Genomic DNA, 24,519 nt, shown 5'->3' on the forward strand with positions numbered 1-24,519 from the left:
AGATCCAACAAATAGGAAGATCTTAATGAGTGTATTAATGGTGCCATATTTCAGGGTACCTTATATCGTCATGTGACAGAGGTATCACCTGTGTATACCATGTCACTGCTGTGTTTATAGCCTGTGTGTTAGACGGCCTTTTGTGGGCAAAGGATGATGGATGCCAAACCTGTTTCCACGTCCATCCAACTGGCTTCACACTACCATGAACATTGCATAACGCAAAACAAACGAATTTCTTCTATTCACATATACACTTATATTAGTGTGTTAAGTATAAGTTAGCAGTGTCTGTCTCTATCACACGAGCCGCTACAGCTCACTAGTGTTCTTTTACCACATGTGTCTAATCGCTTAAGTCTTCCATCCATTTTTGTGAATGCAACTAATAGATGACATTTTTTCTTGAGCGGGTATGTTCCGCAAAGGTGGAATAGGATTGGAACCGTTTGAATAAACTGGAATTCATGGCTGTCCCGATAACAGTTTATTCACTGCACTCTTAGAAATAGAAATTGTACATACATACTAGTATATAGTTTGATAGTTGGTGTTTGTACAGAGGTATAGGTCACAGTATAGTAACAGACGTGACATTGCAGTGGTAGAGCCATGCTACAGATGTGCAAGGCACAATACAGAAATACAAGTCATATGACAGAAGTACAAGTCACAGTACAGAAGTACAAGTCACAGTACAGAAATACAAGTCACATAACAGAAGTACAAATCACATGACAGAAGTACAAGTCACATGACAGAAGTACAAGTAACATTACAGAAATACAAGTCACATTACAGAAGTCTGATGACAGAAGTAGAAGTCGCATGACAGAAGCACAAGTGTACATGATAGAAGTACAAGTGTACATGACAGAAGTGCCAGTCACAATAGTAACGGACGAACTCCGAACTTATGTGACAGTACTAGTAACTCCGAACTGTGTCCAGCCCCACGGACTGCCCTGTGGATTATGCTGTGTGTGACATATGGCGGTAGTGGTAGGACGCCGATATATAGCTGTCCTGGACACACTTGATAATGATCAGTGGCAATCTTGATTTAGGGCCACAGTGGAGGTGCATTTGTCGTTGGGATGTGGGAAGTAACAACATGTCAAGTGAGCGTGTGTGTGTATTGTCGGCACATGTCTTCACTCGACATGGTCAGCGATGTAACCTACCACTCATGCTTATTACGCTCTGTTAGATGCGATATGTTAGTGGGCGCTACAGGGATGCTGGTACAGGAAGCGACAGGCAGCTGAGAACAGAACACGTTATCTAACATGAAACCTAACACCACCACTGGCTGAGTGTCAGGACGTAATGTAGTTTTACCCCACCAATGTGGGAGACAGGCTCGTTCAACAGTGAAATCGGGAATGTTTCTTTAAACGTGACATTTGATTCCGAGGGAGTCCGTCTGAAGGTCAGTAACTACATACATACACACAGCAGACTACGTGCACTGATACAGTGGCGTACATGTAGGTATGCTGTTGTCGGGTGTAAGGGAAATGCAGTCAGGTAAGTGCTCTCTCATTCCACGCACCATCGGCGGAACGGTGATTGTTAATATCGTTGCCTTCTCCTTTTATAGCTGATACTGGACTGCTTTTAGTACAATATAACCAAAACCCGTATGGTAGTTCACGGAAGCTACAAGGAGCACATTTTATGAAGTAGCACCGTCTTGTACCAGAGACCATATAATATTATATGGTCTTTGCTTGTACTAAGACACCATATTGGGCACTATCTTTGACGACTGGCCACACCTACATTCTGGCTTGGACTTGTACTTCTGTGATGTGCCATGTCCTACTTCACTGTGGCTTGTACTTCAGTGATATGCCATGTCCTACTTCACTGTGGCTTATACTTCTGTGATGTGTCGTGTCCTGCTACACTGTGACTTGTACTTCTGTGACGTGTCATGTCCTGGAACTCCCGTGGCTTGTACTTCTGTGATGTGTCATGCCCTATTACTCTGTGACTTGTACTTGAGTGACGTGAGGACACTGTGAATTATACTTCTGTAATGTGTCGAGTCCTACTGCACTGTGACTTGTACTTCCGTGATGTGTCATATCCTGGAACACTGTGGCTTGTACTTCCGTGATGTGTATTGCCCTACTACACTGTGACTTGTACTTCTTTTATGTGTCATGTCCTGGAATACTATGACTTGTACTTCTGTGATGTGTCGTTTTCTGCTACACTGTGACTTATACTTCTGTAGTGTATCGTGTCCTACTACACTGTGGTTTGTACTTCTGTGATGTGTCATGCCCTACTACACTATGGCTTGTACTTCTGTGATGTGTCATGCCCTACTACACTGTGGTTTGTACTTCGGTGATGTGTCATGCCCTACTACTCTGTGACTTGTCCTTTTGTGATGTGTCAAGCCCTACTACTCTGTGACTTGTCCTTTTGTGATGCATCATGCCCTACAACACTATGGCTTGTACTTCTGTGATGTGTCATGCCCTAGTACACTATGGCTTGTACTTCTGTGATGTGTCATGCCCTACTTCACTGTGACTTGTACTTTTTTAATGTGTCATGTCCTGGAATACTATGGCTTGTACTTCTGTGACGTGTCGTTTTCTGCTACACTGTGGCTTGTATTTCTGTGACGTGCCATGCCCTACTACACTCTGGCTTGTACTTCTGTGATGTGTCATGCCCTACTACACTGTGACTTGTACTTCTTTTTTGTGTCATGTCCTGGAATACTATGACTTGTACTTCTGTGACGTGTCGTTTTCTGCTACACTGTGATTTATACTTCTGTAGTGTGTCGTGTCCTACTACACTGTGGCTTGTACTTCTGTGACGTGTCATGCCCTACTACACTGTGGCTTGTACTTCTGTGATGTATCATGCCCTACTACACTATGGCTTGTACTTCTGTGATGTGTCATGCCCTACCACACTATGGCTTGCACTTCTGTGACGTGTCATGCCCTTCTACACTGTGGTTTGTACGTCTGTGACGTGTCAAGCCCTACTTCACTGTGGCTTGTACTTCTGTGACGTGTCATATCCTGGGACACTGTGGCTAGTACTTCTATGACGTGTCATGCCCTACTACTCTGTGGCTTGTCCTTTTGTGATGTGTCATGCCCTACTACTCTGTGGCTTGTACTTCTGTGATGTATCATGCCCTACTACTCTGTGACTTGTCCTTCTGTGATGTATCATGCCCTACTACACTGTGACTTATACTTCTGTAGTGTGTCGTGTCCTACTACACTGTGGCTTGTACTTCTGTGATGTGTCATGCCCTACTACACTATGGCTTGTACTTCTGTGATGTATCATGCCCTACTACACTATGGCTTGTACTTCTGTGATGTGTCATGCCCTACAACACTATGGCTTGTACTTCTGTGACGTGTCATGCCCTACTTCACTGTGGCTTGTACTTCTGTGACGTGTCATGGCCTACTACACTGTAACTTGTACTTCCGTGATGTGTCATATCCTGGAACACTGTGGCTAGTACTTCTATGACGTGTCGTGCCCTACTACTCTGTGACTTGTCCTTTTGTGATGTGTCATGCCTTACTACTCAGTGACTTGTCCTTCTGTGATGTATCATGCCCTACTACACTATGGCTTGTACTTCTGTGATGTGTCATGCCCTAGTACACTGCAACTTGTACTTCTGTGATGTGTCATGCCATACTACACTGTGACTTGTAATTTTTTAATGTGTCATGTCCTGGAATACTATGGCTTGTACTTCTGTGACGTGTCGTTTTCTGCTACACTGTGACTTATACTTCTGTGACTAGTCATGCCCTACTACACTATGGCTTGTACTTCTGTGATGTATCATGCCCTACTACACTCTGGCTTGTACTTCTGTGATGTATCATGCCCTACTACACTGTGACTTGTACTTCTTTTATGTGTCATTTCCTGGAATACTATGACTTGTACTTCTGTGACGTGTCGTTTTCTGCTACACTGTGACTTATACTTCTGTAGTGTGTCGTGTCCTACTCCACTATGGCTTGTACTTCTGTGACGTGCCATGCCCTACTACACTGTGGCTTGTCCTTTTGTGATGTGTCATGCCCTACTACACTATGGCTTGTACTTCTATGATGTATCATGCCCTACTACACTATGGCTTGTACTTCTGTGATGTGTCATGCCCTACTACACTATGGCTTGTACTTCGGTGACGTGTCATGCCCTACTACACTGTGGTTTGTACTTCTGTGACGTGTCATGCCCTACATCACTGTGACTTGTACTTCTGTGACATGTCATGGCCTACTTCACTGTGGCTTGTACTTCTGTGATGTGTCATGTCCTGGAACACTGTGGTTTGTACTTCTGTGATGTGTCATGTCCTGGAATACTATGGCTTGTACTTCTGTGACGTGTCATGCCCTACTACACTGTGGCTTGTACTTCCGTGATGCGTCGTGTCCTGGAATACTGTGGCTTGTACTTCTGTGATGTGTCGTGTCCTACTTCACTGTGGCTTGTACCTCTGTGATGTGTCGTGTCCTACTACACTGTGACTTGTACTTCTGTGACGCGTCATGTCCTGGAACACTTTGGTTTGTACTTCTGTGATGTGTCGTGTCCTGCTACACTGTGCGTTGAATGTTTGAAGTGTGGCGTGTCCTCCTACAAAGTGACTTGTACTTCTGTGACGCGTCATGTCCTGGAACACTGTTGCCTGTACTTCTTTGATGTGTCGTGTCCTGCTACACTGTGCGTTGAATGTTTGAAATGTGGCGTGTCCTACTACACTGTGACTTGTACTTCTGTGACGCGTCATGTCCTGGAACACTGTTGCTTGTGCTTCTTTGATGTGTCATGCCCTACTACTCTGTGACTTGTACTTGAGTGACGTGAAGACACTGTGAATTATACTTCTGTGATGTGTCGAGTCCTACTGCACTGTGACTTGTACTTCCGTGATGTGTCATATCCTGGAACAATGTGACTTGTACTTCTGTGACGCGTCATGTCCTGGAACACTGTTGCCTGTACTTCTTTGATGTGTCGTGTTCTGCTACACTGTGCGTTGAATGTTTGAAGTGTGGCGTGTCCTCCTACAATGCGGCTTGTACGTCTGTATAATGTATCATGTTACACGCGCATGTGCATTAATGGAAGAAGTGGCTGTAAAATATCGTCTCGGTGTGCAACACGAATCCTTATCAAAGAGGACAAGACACGTTTTGTTGTTTCACGTGACACGAAGTAACATTATAGAAGAATCTGAATAGACGAATGTTGACCTGCTAGTCCAGCTATTGATATATAAGCAACGGCCTACGCCTTCGGGATACAAGCAATCAACCAAGTCACCGAGTCTAGTCAACCAATAGTCGGGAGCTATTCTACCCCTTCTCACAGGACAATATAAGTTGTACCGGCGAGGAATGACACTGATACAAATAGGCATACATCAGACCGTATTACCCTCGAGAGAAGCATACAACGTATTTATCTTACCGCCATGAAAAATATACAAAATATGATTTGATTTTATTTTACAGATCACTACCGACTATATACATGTGCATGTCATGTAAACAAAATGACATCTGCCTCTCGACTGGATTTTCTAAATCAGTGAACAAGCTTAAAACTGCTATAAAAATGGTTAATTGTGTTTAAGTTGAGTGTGCAAACGACTTAATTTATAAAATATTTTAAATAAAGCAGTGAAATTCGGTAAAATAAATCTGTACATAGTGAACTCCAAAACAGCTAATCGAACGGTTTTCGAAATCCGGGCTCATATTATGACGTCATACGACTGTTAGTGACACAGCTTCTCGGCGGAAAGTTTGGCGGTTACCGTGGCAGCGGGTAATATTTTACCAGTTGTCACCCTCCTTGAAAGGGGTGACACGGAAACTTGTTAAAGTGTCATTGACCAATGAAATTAAAGTATTTCACATGAAGGTAAGATAAGCAGACTTGTCTTCAACGCGCATTCCTTCACAAAAGTTTGAAAGTTAACACTGTTAACCAATAAGAGTCGTCTGGCTGTTGTTTTGTGGAGTCTTTGAACGGCATTTAGAAGTGATACACATAAAGTCGAGAATTTATGGATGTCAGCTTCTCTATTAGAGGAATACGGCGTTTCAGGGTATATTCTTACTCCTTCATCACCTGATGAAGAAGAATACACTTCGAAACATCATGTTCCTCGAATATAGAAGTTGATATCCATAGAGTGTCGCCTTTATGTTGCTTGAATTTAGATACAGCTGATGTCCAACAGTGTACGGCCTAATGTTCATTTTCCCAAATTAGTAGAAAATCTCGCGAGAGAGTCGTAGATCTGACACACGTACACACTTACGTGAAAGGTTTCATGCGCTTGTACCCACAGCCTACTTGCCTGTGTTCCCCAGTTCATGATTTGCCCTCCACATATCAGCATCTGGTGTCGTTTGTTAACCACTATTGTCAATCTTCAGCTCTCACATCGATTACCATCTCATCACGTACATACACATAGCTCGTCCACCCTGATTCAATTATGTAAGTCTTCAGTCCCTTGACTGACATTGTTAGGTTAATTTGCCCATATAACAGATAAGTCGGGGTTATGGGGCAGAGTGCGCGGCTTCCATCTGATCCAGTTAGGGACCTTGTGTTGTCGGTGTTGTGTTTTAACAGCTGCTGTGATGGAAATGGAGCTGGTTTCTCTCTCAACCGTTCTATCATACCGCACTTCATATACCTGGGAGTGCCATATGCTACAAATTCATATAACTTTCAAGTCCATTTGACCCCTGTGGACATTGATATATTTTTCTAAAAAGAATAAATCTACCTGGATGGTTGGTGGCAGGTAGAGTCCTACCTGGATGGTTGGTGGCAGGTGGAGTCCTACCTGGATAGTTGGTGGCAGGTGGAGTCCTACCTGGATAGTTGGTGTCAGGTGGAGTCCTACCTGGATGGTTGGTGGCAGGTGGAGTCCTACCTGGATGGTTGGTGGCAGGTGGAGTCCTACTTGGATAGTTGGTGGCAGGTGGAGTCCTACCTGGATGGTTTGTGGCAGGTGGAGTCCTACCTGGATAGTTGGTGTCAGGTGGAGTCCTACCTGGATGGTTGGTGGCAGGTGGAGTCCTACAAGGATAGTTGGTGGCGGGTGGAGTCCTACTTGGATAGCTGGTGTCAGGTGGAGTCCTACCTGGATAGTTGGTGGCAGGTGAAGTCCTACCTGGATAGTTGGTGGCAGGTGGAGTCCTACTTGGATAGTTGGTGTCAGGTGGAGTCCAACCTGGATAGTTGGTGGCAGGTGAAGTCCTACCTGGATAGTTGGTGGCAGGTGGAGTCCTACTTGGATAGCTGGTGTGGAGTTAGTCCTACCTGGATAGTTGCTGGTAGAGTTACTCCTACCTAGAGAGATAGTTGAAGGTGGAGTCCTAACTTGTTAAATTGTACTGCCTGGATAGTTGGTGGCAGGTGGAGTGCTGCCTGGATAGTTGGTGACAGGTGGAGTCCTGCCTAGGTAGTTGTTGTGGAATACGTCCTACCTGGATAGTTGCTGGTAGAGTTACTCCTACCAAGAGAGATAGTTGAAGGTGGAGTTCTGACTTGTTAAATTGTACTTGAATAGTTATGGTGTCCTTCCTGTACTGCTTGATATAAGTGATGACAGATAGTCTCCCAACTGTTTCGCTTTTTATAGTTCACGACACTGAAGAATGTATGGTGTACGACAACTGATGACAGACAGTGTATATTTCTACACCCGATGGTCAGTAATTTACAGGCAAAATGGATATTTCTTAAACAAGGGGAGGTTATTACGTACTTTGCACTACCTTAGAGTCACCTGTAATAATTAATCAAATGTTCATAATTACGTAAGCCCGTCTACATTCAACATCAGCCAATCAACCGTGGTTCAGTTGACAAGTGAGTAATGAAGTATGTCGGGAAATAGCGGAGTAACAGATGTTATCATACATATCTGCTGTATACACTTGGATACACTATTAATTGTACTGTGTTGAGGGCCTGTATTTGTGTTGTCAGGAGGCTTAACCGTTATTGAAGGTAAGATCTGTGTTACAGTTCTATATTGATGTTGTCAGGAGGTTGAACCGTTCTTGTCGGTAAAGTCTGTGTTACAGTTCTGTATTTGTGTTGACAGGAGGCAGTAAGGTCTGTGCTACAGCTCTGTGTTTGTGTTGACAGGAGGCAGTAAGGTCTGTGTTACAGTTCTGTGTTTGTGTTGACACGGAGGCAGTAAGGTCTGTGTTACAGTTCTGTATTGGTGTTGTCAGGAGGCAGTAAGGTCTGTGTTACAGTTCTGTATTTGTGTTGTCTTGAGGCAGTAAGGTCTGTGTTACAGTTCTATATTTGTGTTGTCTTGAGGCAGTAAGGTCTGTGTTACAGTTCTATATTTGTGTTGTCTTGAGGTAGTAGGGTCTGTGTTACAAATCTATATTTGTGTTGTCTTGAGGCAGTAAGGTCTGTGTTACAGTTCTATATTTGTGTTGTCTTGAGGCAGTAAGGTCTGTGTTACAGTTCTGTGTTTGTGTTCGCAGGAGGCAGTAAAGCCTGTGTTACAGTTCTGTAGTTGTGTTGACAGGAGGCAGTAAGGTCTGTGTTACAGTTCTGTATTGGTGTTGACAGGAGGCAGTAAGGTCTGTGTTACAGTTCTGTATTTGTGTTGACAGGAGGCAGTAGGGCCTGTGTTACAGTTCTATATTTGTGTTGACAGGAGGCAGTAAGGTCTGTGCTACAGCTCTGTGTTTGTGTTGACAGGAGGCAGTAAGGTCTGTGTTACAGTTCTGTATTGGTGTTGTCTTGAGGCAGTAAGGTCTGTGTTACAGTTCTATATTTGTGTTGTCTTGAGGCAGTAAGGTCTGTGTTACAGTTCTGTATTTGTGTTGTCTTGAGGTAGTAAGGTCTGTGTTACAAATCTATATTTGTGTTGTCTTGAGGCAGTAAGGTCTGTGTTACAGTTCTATATTTGTGTTGTCTTGAGGCAGTAAGGTCTGTGTTACAGTTCTGTGTTTGTGTTCGCAGGAGGCAGTAAAGCCTGTGTTACAGTTCTGTAGTTGTGTTGACAGGAGGCAGTAAGGTCTGTGTTACAGTTCTGTATTGGTGTTGACAGGAGGCAGTAAGGTCTGTGTTACAGTTCTGTATTTGTGTTGACAGGAGGCAGTAGGGCCTGTGTTACAGTTCTATATTTTTGTTGTCTTGAGGCAGTAAGGTCTGTGTTACAGTTCTGTATTTGTGTTGTCAGGAGGCAGTAAGGTCTGTGCTACAGTTCTGTAGCTATGTTGACAGGAGGAAGTAAGGTCTGTGTTACAGTTCTGTGTTTGTGTTGACAGGAGACAGTAAGGTCTGTGTTACAGTTCTGTAGTTGTGTTGTCTGGAGGCAGTAAGGTCTGTGTTACAGTTCTGTATTTGTGTTGACAGGAGGCAGTAAGGTCTGTGTTACAGTTCTGTGTTTGTGTTGACAGGAGCAGTAGGGTCTGTGTTACAGTTCTGTAGTTGTGTTGACAGGAGGCAGTAAGGTCTGTGTTACAGTTCTATATTTGTGTTGTCTTGAGGCAGTAAGGTCTGTGTTACAGTTCTGTGTTTGTGTTCGCAGGAGGCAGTAAAGCCTGTGTTACAGTTCTGTAGTTGTGTTGACAGGAGGCAGTAAGGTCTGTGTTACAGTTCTGTATTGGTGTTGACAGGAGGCAGTAAGGTCTGTGTTACAGTTCTGTATTTGTGTTGACAGGAGGCAGTAGGGCCTGTGTTACAGTTCTATATTTGTGTTGACAGGAGGCAGTAAGGTCTGTGCTACAGCTCTGTGTTTGTGTTGACAGGAGGCAGTAAGGTCTGTGTTACAGTTCTGTGTTTGTGTTGACAGGAGGCAGTAAGGTCTGTGTTACAGTTCTGTATTGGTGTTGTCAGGAGGCAGTAAGGTCTGTGTTACAGTTCTGTATTTGTGTTGTCTTGAGGCAGTAAGGTCTGTGTTACAGTTCTATATTTGTGTTGTCTTGAGGCAGTAAGGTCTGTGTTACAGTTCTGTATTTGTGTTGTCTTGAGGTAGTAAGGTCTGTGTTACAAATCTATATTTGTGTTGTCTTGAAGCTAGCAGTAAGGTCTGTGTTACAGTTCTATATTTGTGTTGTCTTGAGGCAGTAAGGTCTGTGTTACAGTTCTGTGTTTGTGTTCGCAGGAGGCAGTAAAGCCTGTGTTACAGTTCTGTAGTTGTGTTGACAGGAGGCAGTAAGGTCTGTGTTACAGTTCTGTATTGGTGTTGACAGGAGGCAGTAAGGTCTGTGTTACAGTTCTGTATTTGTGTTGACAGGAGGCAGTAGGGCCTGTGTTACAGTTCTATATTTTTGTTGTCTTGAGGCAGTAAGGTCTGTGTTACAGTTCTGTATTTGTGTTGTCAGGGAGGCAGTAAGGTCTGTGTTACAGTTCTGTAGCTGTGTTGACAGGAGGAAGTAAGGTCTGTGTTACAGTTCTGTGTTTGTGTTGACAGGAGACAGTAAGGTCTGTGTTACAGTTCTGTAGTTGTGTTGTCTGGAGGCAGTAAGGTCTGTGTTACAGTTCTGTATTTGTGTTGACAGGAGGCAGTAAGGTCTGTGTTACAGTTCTGTGTTTGTGTTGACAGGAGCAGTAGGGTCTGTGTTACAGTTCTGTAGTTGTGTTGACAGGAGGCAGTAAGGTCTGTGTTACAGTTCTGTAGTTGTGTTGTCTGGAGGCAGTAAGGTCTGTGTTACAGTTCTGTATTTGTGTTGTCTTGAGGTAGTAAGGTCTGTGTTACAAATCTATATTTGTGTTGTCTTGAGGCAGTAAGGTCTGTGTTACAGTTCTATATTTGTATGTTGTCTTGAGGCAGTAAGGTCTGTGTTACAGTTCTGTGTGTTGTGTGTTCGCAGGAGGCAGTAAAGCCTGTGTTACAGTTCTGTAGTTGTGTTGACAGGAGGCAGTAAGGTCTGTGTTACAGTTCTGTATTGGTGTTGACAGGAGGCAGTAAGGTCTGTGTTACAGTTCTGTATTTGTGTTGACAGGAGGCAGTAGGGCCTGTGTTACAGTTCTATATTTTTGTTGTCTTGAGGCAGTAAGGTCTGTGTTACAGTTCTGTATTTGTGTTGTCTTGAGGCAGTAAGGTCTGTGTTACAGTTCTGTGTTTGTGTTGACAGGAGCAGTAGGGTCTGTGTTACAGTTCTGTGTTTGTGTTGACAGGAGGCAGTAAGGTCTGTGTTACAGTTCTGTAGTTGTGTTGTCTGGAGGCAGTAAGGTCTGTGTTACAGTTCTGTATTTGTGTTGTCTTGAGGTAGTAAGGTCTGTGTTACAAATCTATATTTGTGTTGTCTTGAGGCAGTAAGGTCTGTGTTACAGTTCTATATTTGTGTTGTCTTGAGGCAGTAAGGTCTGTGTTACAGTTCTGTGTTTGTGTTCGCAGGAGGCAGTAAAGCCTGTGTTACAGTTCTGTAGTTGTGTTGACAGGAGGCAGTAAGGTCTGTGTTACAGTTCTGTATTGGTGTTGACAGGAGGCAGTAAGGTCTGTGTTACAGTTCTGTATTTGTGTTGACAGGAGGCAGTAGGGCCTGTGTTACAGTTCTATATTTTTGTTGTCTTGAGGCAGTAAGGTCTGTGTTACAGTTCTGTATTTGTGTTGTCAGGAGGCAGTAAGGTCTGTGTTACAGTTCTGTGTTTGTGTTGACAGGAGACAGTAAGGTCTGTGTTACAGTTCTGTAGTTGTGTTGTCTGGAGGCAGTAAGGTCTGTGTTACAGTTCTGTATTTGTGTTGACAGGAGGCAGTAAGGTCTGTGTTACAGTTCTGTGTTTGTGTTGACAGGAGGCAGTAAGGTCTGTGTTACAGTTCTGTATTTGTGTTGACAGGAGGCAGTAGGGCCTGTGTTACAGTTCTATATTTTTGTTGTCTTGAGGCAGTAAGGTCTGTGTTACAGTTCTGTATTTGTGTTGTCAGGAGGCAGTAAGGTCTGTGTTACAGTTCTGTAGCTGTGTTGACAGGAGGAAGTAAGGTCTGTGTTACAGTTCTGTGTTTGTGTTGACAGGAGACAGTAAGGTCTGTGTTACAGTTCTGTAGTTGTGTTGTCTGGAGGCAGTAAGGTCTGTGTTACAGTTCTGTATTTGTGTTGACAGGAGGCAGTAAGGTCTGTGTTACAGTTCTGTGTTTGTGTTGACAGGAGCAGTAGGGTCTGTGTTACAGTTCTGTAGTTGTGTTGACAGGAGGCAGTAAGGTCTGTGTTACAGTTCTGTGTTTGTGTTGACAGGAGGCAGTAAGGTCTGTGTTACAGTTCTGTAGTTGTGTTGTCTGGAGGCAGTAAGGTCTGTGTTACAGTTCTGTATTTGTGTTGTCTGGAGGCAGTAAGGTCTGTGTTACAGTTCTGTAGTTGTGTTGTCAGGAGGCAGTAAGGTCTGTGTCACAGTTTTGTATTTGTGTTGTCTGGAGGCAGTAAGGTCTGTGCTACAGTTCTGTAGTTGTGTTGTCTGGAGGCAGCAAGGTCTGTATTTCAGGTCTGATTTGTGTTGTCTTGAGGCAGTAAGGTCTGTGTTACAGTTCTGTAGTTGTGTTGTCTGGAGGCAGTAAGGTCTGTGCTACAGTTCTGTAGTTGTGTTGTCTGGAGGCAGCAAGGTCCGTGTTACAGTTCAGTATTTGTGTTGTCAGGAGGCAGTAAGGTCTGTGTTACAGTTCTGTATTTGTGTTGTCAGTTGAGGTGAGGTGAGGTGAAATTGGGTTTAACGTCGTGCTTGAGAATATTTCGCTCATATGACGACGTGCATGCGTGTGTATATGTATGTGCGTCTGCTTGTACTAGCCCAGACTTAAGCTGGTTTTAAAGTGCTAGCCCACTGAGATACCATACCGCAGTGAAGCATGAATACCCCACTCAGACACATTATACTGACTCCGAGGCGACCAGTCCTTGTTGTACCGATTAATGCCGAGCGCCAGGCAGGGACCAACAAGTACCCTATTTTAACGTCTTTTGGTATGACGCGGTCGGGGATCGTATTTGTGTTGTCAGGAGGCAGTAAGGTCTGTGCTACAGTTCTGTAGTTGTGTTGTCTGGAGGCAGTAAGGTCCGTGTTACGACTTGTGTTGTCAGGAGGCAGTAAGGTCTGTGTAACAGTTCTGTAGTTGTGTTGTCAGGAGGCAGTAATTAAGGTCCGTGTTACAGGCCTTTATTTATGTTGTCAGGAAAAGAACGTATGTCAACAATACTTTCCATCATCTACTATTCTAGTTGTGATAATTTAACATACGTCTGATTTGCATAATTGTATTATATTAAAGTTATTTCGATGCTAGTGATATGGTTTTGCACCTGTGTTCCTGTTATCCGAAGTATATAAACGAAAACATGTTGATATATTCAGTATCACATGCTTCGATGGATGCAGCACTTATATGATTATTTCCACCTCGATAATTCACAGTTAAAGTATTTATAACCAATAACCATACATTGTATTAATGTTTGCCATATGCTATGAGTGATGCATAAAAAAGATCTCGGATAAATTCGTGTTATTTATTTTCAAAGCATTATTAATACAGTGAGAACATATTGACTGACTAAATGAGCAATACAAAGGGATCCAGCTTTTACCTTTTACCTTACTGCCTTATTTTCGACTCCTCAAAGTTGGACATATGGTGTTTGACTGTACGATAATTTAACGAAATGAGCGAAGCAATTTACAAACTGACTTATTGAAAGTAACATGTTTTATATACCTTTCTGAATGGGTTAATTCTTTTACCCTTGATATACTTAACGGTTAATTTGTAAACAGTAATGCCTGTTAACTGCAAGGTTAAAACAGTCACGGTACTGTTATCAGTTCTACATAACGTCTGTGAGTTACAACTACCGCGATGATATAATTCCTACTAGTTACGTGAATATGGATTTCTTGGCTTTTGGTAATTTTCCTGTCATACTAAAGGGCATACTTGTCCAGTTGAAACATACCTCGCACCGTTTACATGTATGCGGCATACACGAGACTGCTTTTAACAACCAAGCTAATATGTCATCATTCAAATATAATTTTTTTCAGGTTTCTTTCATCCTATTACACAAGTTAATCAAATCAGTACACAACTGATGAATGTTAACGTGTGTCAGGGCGACCTGACGTTTGCAGGAATGGACATATATATACATGTTGTTCACGCGCTGACAAAGAATAATTGCACATTAGAATGTGGAGCAATGTGTGGTGCATATGAGCAATATTCATTTTTAATTTCAATTCTTTTTTCAATCATATTACATTTTTTATGTTGCTAAATATAACATAAACTGTCAATTTCAGGTCTGCCCTTGAGTGTGATCTAGATGATGGGGGAGATTTGGTTGCCCCCGCCGATATTCCTTGGCAGCTTCCTGTGCTGGCTGGTTCTTTCCTACAGTCTTCAGTACGATGCCCCGCTCGACCAACACACCGCCATTTCTCAAAGGTGAGATTTCCATGTCTTAAACATAGCTTCGCGCGGACATGCATGAAGAGCATTTTCAGCAACACTATCCATATGATACACTAGTTTAGATAGTCGGGATTATACATTCTGTAGTGAAACAGAATAGCGAAGCAAGTCAGGGGTCGCCATAGGCCTCATATAACTCAAGTCAGGGGTCGCCATAGGCCTCACGTAACTCAAGTCAGGGGTCGCCATAGGCCTCATATAACTCAAGTCAGGGGTCGCCATAGGCCTCACGTAACTCAAGTCAGGGGTCGCCATGGGCCTCATATAACTCAAGTCAGGGGTCGCAATGGGCCTCACGTATCTCAAGTCAGGGGTCGCCATAGGCCTCACGTAACTCAAGTCAAGGGTCGCCATGGGCCACACGTAATTCAAGTCAGGGGTTGCCATGACCCTCACATAACCTAAGTCATGCTTATGGTATCTTCCCTATTTGGTACGGATTCATATACAGTACATGATATAACATCTTCACAGTCGGGATTGTATAATCTACTCTGTTTTTAGGGTTTTTTCGTTTTTTTTCACTTCTTATAGGATTTTCATGAACGTAACACTAGAAAATGTTGAGGCATAAAATGAAAAAACATCTAAATGTACGGTTCTTGTAAACTTTAATATGATAACATTTCTCTCTCATATATTATATATTGCACGCAGACATGAGCATTGCTATGCTATGGAATGTACGTATAAACCACAAATACAGCGGTCAAGCAACAGTGCACTCAATAAGCAGATAGTGACTGACATCACCACTATGGCCATCCGTTTCAGCACCAGTACAAGCACCATCAATAAATACACATGTGTGCAGCAGGCCTTCTATACTGATGACTGCAATGAGGGACTTTATGGAAATGTGATCATAACATTATGGAATAAAAGGGAATTAATGCATGTGTTTAATATGTTAATACTTAATCCTACTATTTAATGCCATGGTTTAGTATCTGACACAGCTGTACAGCATACCAAGTAACCATTTCCATATGAACTGAGTGAATACATAAACGCGTGGTGGTAGAGAAACATATGCTGACAACGATTGGACCGGTCAGGGTTGAAGTTTTCATTTAGAAAACTGTCTTAATTACAGGTATTAATGTACAGCTACAAATTGTAATTTGAAAAGATATTGTCATCAACTTACAACTGATTGTACAACTCTTGGCTCAATACAGCTGACCGTATCTTTTCAAATTTCGGATATACAGGCCTGTGATACTCGCCATTCCAGGGAAGACTGTCAGTAACGATATGTAAAGACGTATGTGTGATAATTTGTCTGCACTAGCAGCATGTTTAAATATTTTACAGACATATGTTGCATTTGATATCCTGCTAAATAATACTGAGGCATTGCAATATTACATGCTGTTTAGATAATGGAACGTGTTTTGGTGCGTCATAATGACAACGTGGAAGTATGTTCAACGCGCGTTACATCAGCTTGTTATGTATACATCTCCACTTATGTGTATATTGTTCCAGATCACAACACACTCACGTCAGTTAATGGCCGTGTTTTCACATATACGCGATCAGCTGTTTGTGTTTGTACGATATCACTGTGGTCAGTAAACACAATCGCTTTGAGGCCAACATCACAAAGACTGGAACATATGGTCTTTCTGAGGTCGCACCAGGTGGGCGAGGCGATATCAAAATATTTTGAACGTATTCCACAATTTATTATTTGTGTAATCTATTCTCTCAAAGACTGCCATCTTGCACACCTTTTTCCAGATTTCCCTCAGTACCCTTAGACTGGAACGCCGGGTTTGTAGGAGATGACCATGTAGCATTAATTTTGATTATGTACTCATGCCAATAATGGTTGTCACACCCTTCAATTTTTTTAATTGGAGAGGGGGTGTGGGGTGTGGGTGTGAGGCGTGTGTAGGGTTGGGGTGGAGAGGGGGATGACAACCGGTACCATTATTGGCATGAGTATATAACATGATGGCGGTGTGGTCTGTGATTATATGACATGATGGCGGTGTGATCTGTGATTATATGATATGATGCCGGTGTGGTATGTGATTATATGACATGATGGCTGTGTGGTCTGTGATTATGTGACATGATGACACTGTGGTCTGTGATTATATGATATGATGATGCTGTGGTCTGTGATTATATGACATGATGGTGGTGTGGTCCGTCATTATATGATATGATGACTGTGTGGTCTGTCATTATATGATATGATGACGGTGTAGTCTGTGATTATATGACATGATGGCGGTGTGGTCTGTGATTATATGACATGATGACGGTGTGGTCTGTGATTATGTGACATGATGCCGGTGTGGTATGTGATTATATGACATGATGACGGTGTAGTCCGTGATTATATGACATGATGCCGGTGTGGTATGTGATTATATGACATGATGGTGGTGTAGTATGTGATTATATGACATGATGCCGGTGTGATCTGTGATTATATGATATGATGCCGGTGTGGTATGTGATTATATGACATGATAGCTGTGTGGTCTGTGATTATGTGACATTATGACGGTGTGGTCTGTGATTATATGACATGATGACACTGTTGTCTGTGATTATATGACATGATGATGCTGTGGTCTGTGATTATATGACATGATGGTGGTGTGGTCTGTCATTATATGATATGATGCGGTGTGGTCTGTGATTATATGATATGATGACTATGTGGTCTGTGATTATGTGACATGATGATGGTGTGGTCGGTGTTTTTGTGACATGATGACAGTTTGGTCTGTGATTATGTGACATGATGCCGGTGTGGTCTGTGATTATGTGACATGATGACGGTGTGGTCTGTGATTATGTGACATGATGACGGTGTGGTCTGTAATTATGTGACATGATGACGGTGTGGTCTGTGATTATATGACATGATGGTTGTTTTGTCTGTGATTATATGACATGATGGTTGTGTTGTCTGTGATTATATGACATAATGACGGTGTGGTATGTGATTATATGATAGGATGCCGGTGTGGTATGTGATTATATGACATGATGCCGGTGTGGTCTGTGATTATATGACATGAAGGCGGTGTGGTCTGTGATTATATGACATGATGACGGTGTGGTCTGTGATTATATGACATGATGACGGTGTGGTCTGTGATTATATGACATGATGACTGTGTGGTCTGTGATTCTGTGACTTGATGACACTGTGGTCTGCGATTGTATGACATGATGCCTGTGTGGTCTGTGATTATATGGCATGATGCCGGTGTGGTCTGTGATTATATGACATGATGCCGGTGTGGTCTGTGATTATATGACATGATGACGGTTTGGTCTGTGATTATGTGACATGATGACGGTGTGATATGTGATTGTATGACATGATGCTGGTGTGGTCTGTGATTATATGACATGACGGCGGTGTGGTCTGTGATTATATGACATGATGACGGTGTTGTCTGTGATTATAAGACATGATGGCTCTGTGGTACGTGATTATATGACATGTTGGCTGTGTGGTCTGTGATTATATGACATGATGGTGGTGTTGTCTGTGCTTATATGAAATGATGACGTTGTGGTCTGTGATTATGTGACATGATGGCGGTGTGGTCTGTGATTATGTGACATGATGACGTGGTCTGTGATTATATGAGATGATGCCGGTGTGGTCTGTGATTATATGACATGATGACTGTGTTGTCTGTGATGATGTGACATGATGACTATGTGATCTGTGATTATATGATATGATGAATGTGTGGTATGTGGTTATATGATATGATGACTCTGTGATCTGTGATTATATGATGTGATGACTGTGTGGTCTGTGATTATATAACATGATGACTGTGTGGTCTGTGACTATATGGTGTTATGACTGTGTGGTCTGTGACTATATGACATGATGACTGTGTGGTCTGTGATTATATGACATGATGACTGTGTGGTCTGTGATTATATGATATGATGACTGTGTGGTCTGTGATTATATGATATAATGACTGTGTGATCTGTGATTATATAACATGATGACTGTGTGGTCTGTGATTATATGGCATGATGTCGGTGTGGTCTGTGATTATATGACATGATGACTGTGTTGTCTGTGATTATGTGACATGATGACTATGTGATCTGTGATTATATGATATGATGAATGTGTGGTATGTGGTTATATGACATGATGACTCTGTGATCTGTGATTATATGATGTGATGACGGTGTGGTCTGTGATTATATAACATGATGACTGTGTGGTCTGTGACTATATGGTGTTATGACTGTGTGGTCTGTGACTATATGACATGATTACTGTGTGGTCTGTGATTATATGACATGATGACTGTGTGGTCTGTGATTATATGATATGATGACTGTGTGGTCTGTGATTATATGATATAATGACTGTGTGATCTGTGATTATATAACATGATGACTGTGTGGTCTGTGATTATATGATATGTTGACTGTGTGGTCTGTGATTATATGATATAATGACTGTGTGGTCTGTCATTATATGATATGATGACTGTGTGGTCTGTGATTATATGATATAATGACTGTGTGGTCTGTGATTATATGATATAATGACTGTGTGATCTGTGATTATATAACATGATGACTGTGTGGTCTGTGATTATATGATATGATGACTGTGTGGTCTGTGATTATACGATATAATGACTGTGTGATCTGTCATTATATGATATGATGACTGTGTGGTCTGTGACTATATGACATGATGACTGTGCGGTCTGTGATTAGATGACATGATGACTGTGTGGTCTGTGATTATATGATATAATGACTGTGTGATCTGTGATTATATAACATGATGACTGTGTGGTCTGTGACTATATGACATGATGACTGTGTGATCTGTGATTATATAACATGATGACTGTGTGGTCTGTGATTATATGATATGATGACTGTGTGGTCTGTGATTATATGATATAATGACTGTGTGATCTGTCATTATATGATATGATGACTGTGTTGTCTGTGATTATATGATATGATGGCGGTGTGATCTGTGATTATATAACATGATGAATGTGTGGTCTGTGATTATATGGTGTGTTGACTGTGTGGTCTGTCATTATATGGCATGATGACGTTGTGATCTGTCATTATATGACATGATGACTGTGTAGTCTGTGTAAGTACCGTGTTCTGTGGTCTCCATTTCAAAATCAACAATACATATATGTGCATATATATGTGCATACAGATGTACACAAGATTGGGTTGTCATATCATTTAAATGTCATATCTAAAACATTATACAGAGTTGCTGAAAAGCATATGTAGAGACGGCCAAAAGGCATGAAAGCATGCTTGTTTATAGTTTGAGAATGCTGTAATTGTTTTGGTTTGGTAGTATCTACATTTTTCTTGTTGTAAAGGTTTCAACTTTGGTTTGATTTTCTTAAGTATATCTTTGAAACATAGATTCTGTTATAAGAATAATTGCATTCAAAGGGTTGGTATTCATACCCTTAAATCCAAATAATACATTCTCTTCACTGAATTCGATGTTTCCTTCAATGTATTTTGCAAGCCATTTTGAAAGTTGTCTCCATATGGCTTTAGCATACTGACAGGCATATACAACATGTTCAGTGCATATGGTTTCAAGTGGGTCATTGCGTAAAGAACATGCTGGGGCCCATGTTAAACAACAAGTTATTGGTACTCAGTATATTATGAATGATTTTAAATTGAAACCATATTAATTCACTACTTTGTGTACATCGTTTTGCCATAAGATTAATGTTCTTCCACTCTGTGTCAGTGTACTCTTTTTGTAAATGATCTTCCCATTTCAACAGGGTTTTGAACTTTGTAAAAGTTGGGTCTAATAAATTCATATAAAATGCTGAACAGCCTTGTTGGCTGACTTGTTTCACTGAAAATAGCAATTTCATGTAGCAATGAATTAAAACGTGATTCATTTTACAAAAGGTTTTGCTCAGTTTATGAGTCCTATGGTGTTTATGTTTTGAAACATCACAACAAAACGCACCATCCGTAAAATACCAGTATTTAACAGCATGATTTCCAATTTCGGCGTGTAGTGTCACAGAATACACAATTCACATGCAATGCACGTGAAAGTTGGGGATCAGATAGTCTCAATGATGGGTATAAAAGGTTGATCGCTGTCTGTCGATTATTCACTGTATTTGGAATATTGTTGACGAACGCAAAATGCCACGTCCAAGTGAAGCCAACCGTCATATCGCCATTGGTTGGCTTGAAGCTGGCCAGTCTCAACGTGCAGTTGCCCGACGCATGAATGTTCACCAAAGCACCATTTCACGGCTCTGGGAGAGATATCGCCGGTAGAATGCGGTAGCAGATGTCCCTCGTAGTGGGCGACCTCGAGCGACCACTGCGGCGCAGGATCGCTACATCCGGGTACATCACCTGCATCATCGAACAGGGTTGTTTGTGTGTGTCACCTGTCGTAGGAGAAGTGATTTGGTGATGATCCAGGGCAACCTGACAGCTCAACGGTACTGTGACGAAATCCTACGCCCACACCTCCTTCCAATCATTGATCGCCAGAGGGAGTTGTTTCAACAGGACAATGGGTGCGACGCCGTAACCCTCAGCCCCAGACACTTCAGCAACTCGCACAGGCACTACAGGCAGAGTGGGCTGCGATTGGGCAACACGATATTCTGAGACTTATTCATTCGATGCCGAGGCGATGCCGTGCAGTTCTGGATGTCCACGGTGGTCACACGAGCTATTTACTTCAGCGCCACCACACGTCTCCATGTGACACTCAAAATGACTTTCCTCGGGTTGGTGCCAGAGACGGATAAGTCTGCATTCCCATTGTGCAATTTCGCTATATTTCATTGACTCATAAAGCCTACAAGATGTTACAAAATAAACATAAAAATACAGTTGAAATTCCTATATGCGTTTCTTTTTTTTTGAGAGTATATTATGAATGCCAGGAGTAATTTTCTCTGTAATGTATACATATTTTTATTCATTAGAATGACTTGGGATTGGAGAACAAGCTTTACAGCTTATGTGAACTACGCTCCCATACAACATATAATACAAAATGAAATGAAGGATGTGACGTCATCGATATTGACTAGTATATAAATAGTGTATGCATACATATTACATCAAAATACAGCTATTCTCTAAGTAAATATAAATAGAAAGCTACGTGTTTGTGTGTCTAACAAGCCATGTGTTCAAATATAAATCAATCATGAGATGGTTTTTATTTAGTTAATTGAATTATTTACTGTGAAAATTTTAGGCGTTGTGCGTATGGATGAGTCAAGATATGGCTGAAATCTTGCAACTCTCGTCATGCAACTATTGAATTTCTCAGTACCATCAATTTAATCCGTAACAATATGCATATATCAACTTGTGGATACATAGAGCTGCATGTTAGGGTGTGCCTGTAGTACACAGAGACAGTATACAGATATAAACATGTGTATACATAAACCTCCATGTTAGGGTGTGCATGTAGTACACTGAGGCAGTATACAGATATCAACATGTGTATACATAGAGCTCCATGTTAGGGTGCGCATGTAGTACACAGAGACAGTATACAGATATCAACATGTGTATACATAGAGCTCCATGTTAGGGTGTGCCTGTAGTACACAGAGACAGTATATAGATATCAACATGTGTATACATAGAGCTCCATGTTAGGGTGTGCATGTAGTACACAGAGACTGTATACAGATATCAACATGTGTATACATAGAGCTCCATGTTAGGGTGCGCATGTAATACACAGAGACTGTATACAGATATCAACGAATGCATACGTAGAGCTCCATGTTAAGGTGTGCCTGTAGTACACAGAGACTGTATATAGATATCAACGTATGTATACATAGAGCTGCATGTTAGGGTGCGCCTGTGGTACACAGAGAGAGTATACAGATATCAGCGTATGTATACATAGAGGTGCATGTTAGGGTGTGCATGTAGTACACAGAGACAGTATACAGATATCAACGTATGTATACATAGAGCTGCATGTTAGGGTGCGCATGTAGTACACAGAGGCAGTATACAGATATCAACGTGTGTATACATAGAGATCCATGTTAGGGTGTGCATGTAGTACACAGTGACAGTATACAGATATCAACGTATGTATACATAGAGCTCCATGTTAGGGTGTGCCTGTAGTACACAGAGACAGTATACAGATATCAGCGTATGTATACATAGAGGTGCATGTTAGGGTGTGCATGTAGTACACAGAGACAGTATAAAGATATCAACGTATGTATACATAGAGCTGCATGTTAGGGTGCGCATGTAGTACACAGAGGCAGTATGCAGATATCAACGTGTGTATACATAGAGATCCATGTTAGGGTGTGCATGTAGTACACAGTGACAGTATACAGATATCAACGTATGTATACATAGAGCTGCATGTTAGGGTGTGCATGTAGTACACAGAGACAGTATACAGATATCAACGTATGTATACATAGAGCTGCATGTTAGGGTGCGCATGTAGTACACAGAGACTGTATACAGATATCAATGTATGTATATATAGAGCTGCATGTTAGGGTGTGCATGTAGTACACAGTGACAGTATAAAGATATCAATGTATGTATACATAGAGCTGCATGTTAGGGTGCGCATTTAGTACACAGAGACTGTATACAGATATCAATGTATGTATGCATAGAGTTGCATGTTAGGGTGCGCATGTAGTACACAGAGACTGTATACAGATATCAAGGTATGTATACGTAGAGGTGCATGTTAGGGTGTGCCTGTGGTACACAGAGACAGTATACAGATATCAACATGTTTATACATAGAGATGCATGTTAGGGTGTGCCTGTAGTACACAGAGACAGAATACAGATATCAACATGTGTATACATAGAGCTCCATGTTAGGATGTGCATGGAGTACACAGAGACAGTAGACAGATATCAACGTATGTATACATAGAGCTCCATGTTAGGGTGTGCATGTAGTACACAGAGACTGTATACAGATATCAACATGTGTATACATAGAGCTCCATGTTAGGATGTGCATGTAGTACATGAGAGTACACAGATATCAACTGTATGAATACAGCTCCATGTTAGGGTGTGCCTGTAACAGAGACTCATACAGATGTCGCATATCGTATGTATATATAGAGCTGCATGTTAGGGTGTGCATGTAGTATAACAGTGACAGTATAAAGATATCAATGTATGTATACATAGAGCTGCATGTTAGGTGCGCATTTAGTATACATAGATCGTGGGCTACAGATATCAATGTATGTATGCATAGAGTTGCATGTTAGGGTGCGCATGTAGTACACAGAGACTGTATACAGATATCAAGGCATGTATACGTAGAGGTGCATGTTAGTGTGCCTGTGGTACACAGAGACAGTATACAGATATCAACATGTTTATACATAGAGATGCATGCCGTTAGGTGCGCCTGTAGTACACAGAGACAGAATACAGATATCAACATGTGTATACATAGAGCTCCATGTTAGGATGTGCATGTGAGTACAGAGACAGTAGACAGATATCAACGTATGTATACATAGAGCCCATGTTAGGTGTGCATGTAGTACACAGAGACTGTATACAGATATCAACATGTGTATACATAGAGCTCCATGTTATGTGCATGTACACAGAGACAGTAGACAGATATCAACGTATGAATATATAGAGCTCCATGTTAGGGGTGTAGCCCAGTACAGAGACTTATACAGATATCAACATTATGTATACATAGATTCCATGTTAGTGTAAAGTAGTACAGACTGTGTAATGATATCAACGTATGCATACATAGATTATGTTAGGGTGTGCATGTAATAATACGAGACAGTAGAGATATCAACGTATGTATACATAGATCTCCATGTTAGGGTGTGAATGTAGTACACAACGACTGGTATACAGATATCAACATGTATACATAGATCTCCATGTTAGGGTGTGCCTGTAGTACACAGAGACTGTATACAGATATCAACGATATACATAGAGCTCCGTATGTACAC

General features: G+C 41.7%; 1 protein-coding gene across 5 annotated transcripts in view; it reads left to right on the plus strand.

Annotated features, from left to right (window-relative positions):
- Positions 1-24,519, plus strand: part of LOC124287354 (glycine receptor subunit alpha-2-like) — a 78,896-nt gene that overhangs the window by 34,325 nt on the left and 20,052 nt on the right. For 2 of the 5 annotated variants that reach the window (XM_046723858.1, XM_046723866.1), the window contains exon 2: positions 14,314-14,458. In XM_046723858.1, the coding sequence (XP_046579814.1) occupies positions 14,337-14,458 (122 nt within the window). In that variant the 5' untranslated portion in view covers positions 14,314-14,336. Of the gene's footprint in view, positions 1-1,496; positions 1,531-8,001; positions 8,065-14,313; positions 14,459-16,020; positions 16,059-24,519 lie in introns of those variants that run through there. The other 3 variants (XM_046723875.1, XM_046723882.1, XM_046723901.1) reach the window with 3 other exon arrangements.

Source organism: Haliotis rubra, unplaced genomic scaffold (genome assembly GCF_003918875.1).
Source record: "Haliotis rubra isolate DU_JTF1 unplaced genomic scaffold, ASM391887v1 Scf1107, whole genome shotgun sequence".
NCBI classification, from domain to species: domain Eukaryota; kingdom Metazoa; phylum Mollusca; class Gastropoda; order Lepetellida; family Haliotidae; genus Haliotis; species Haliotis rubra.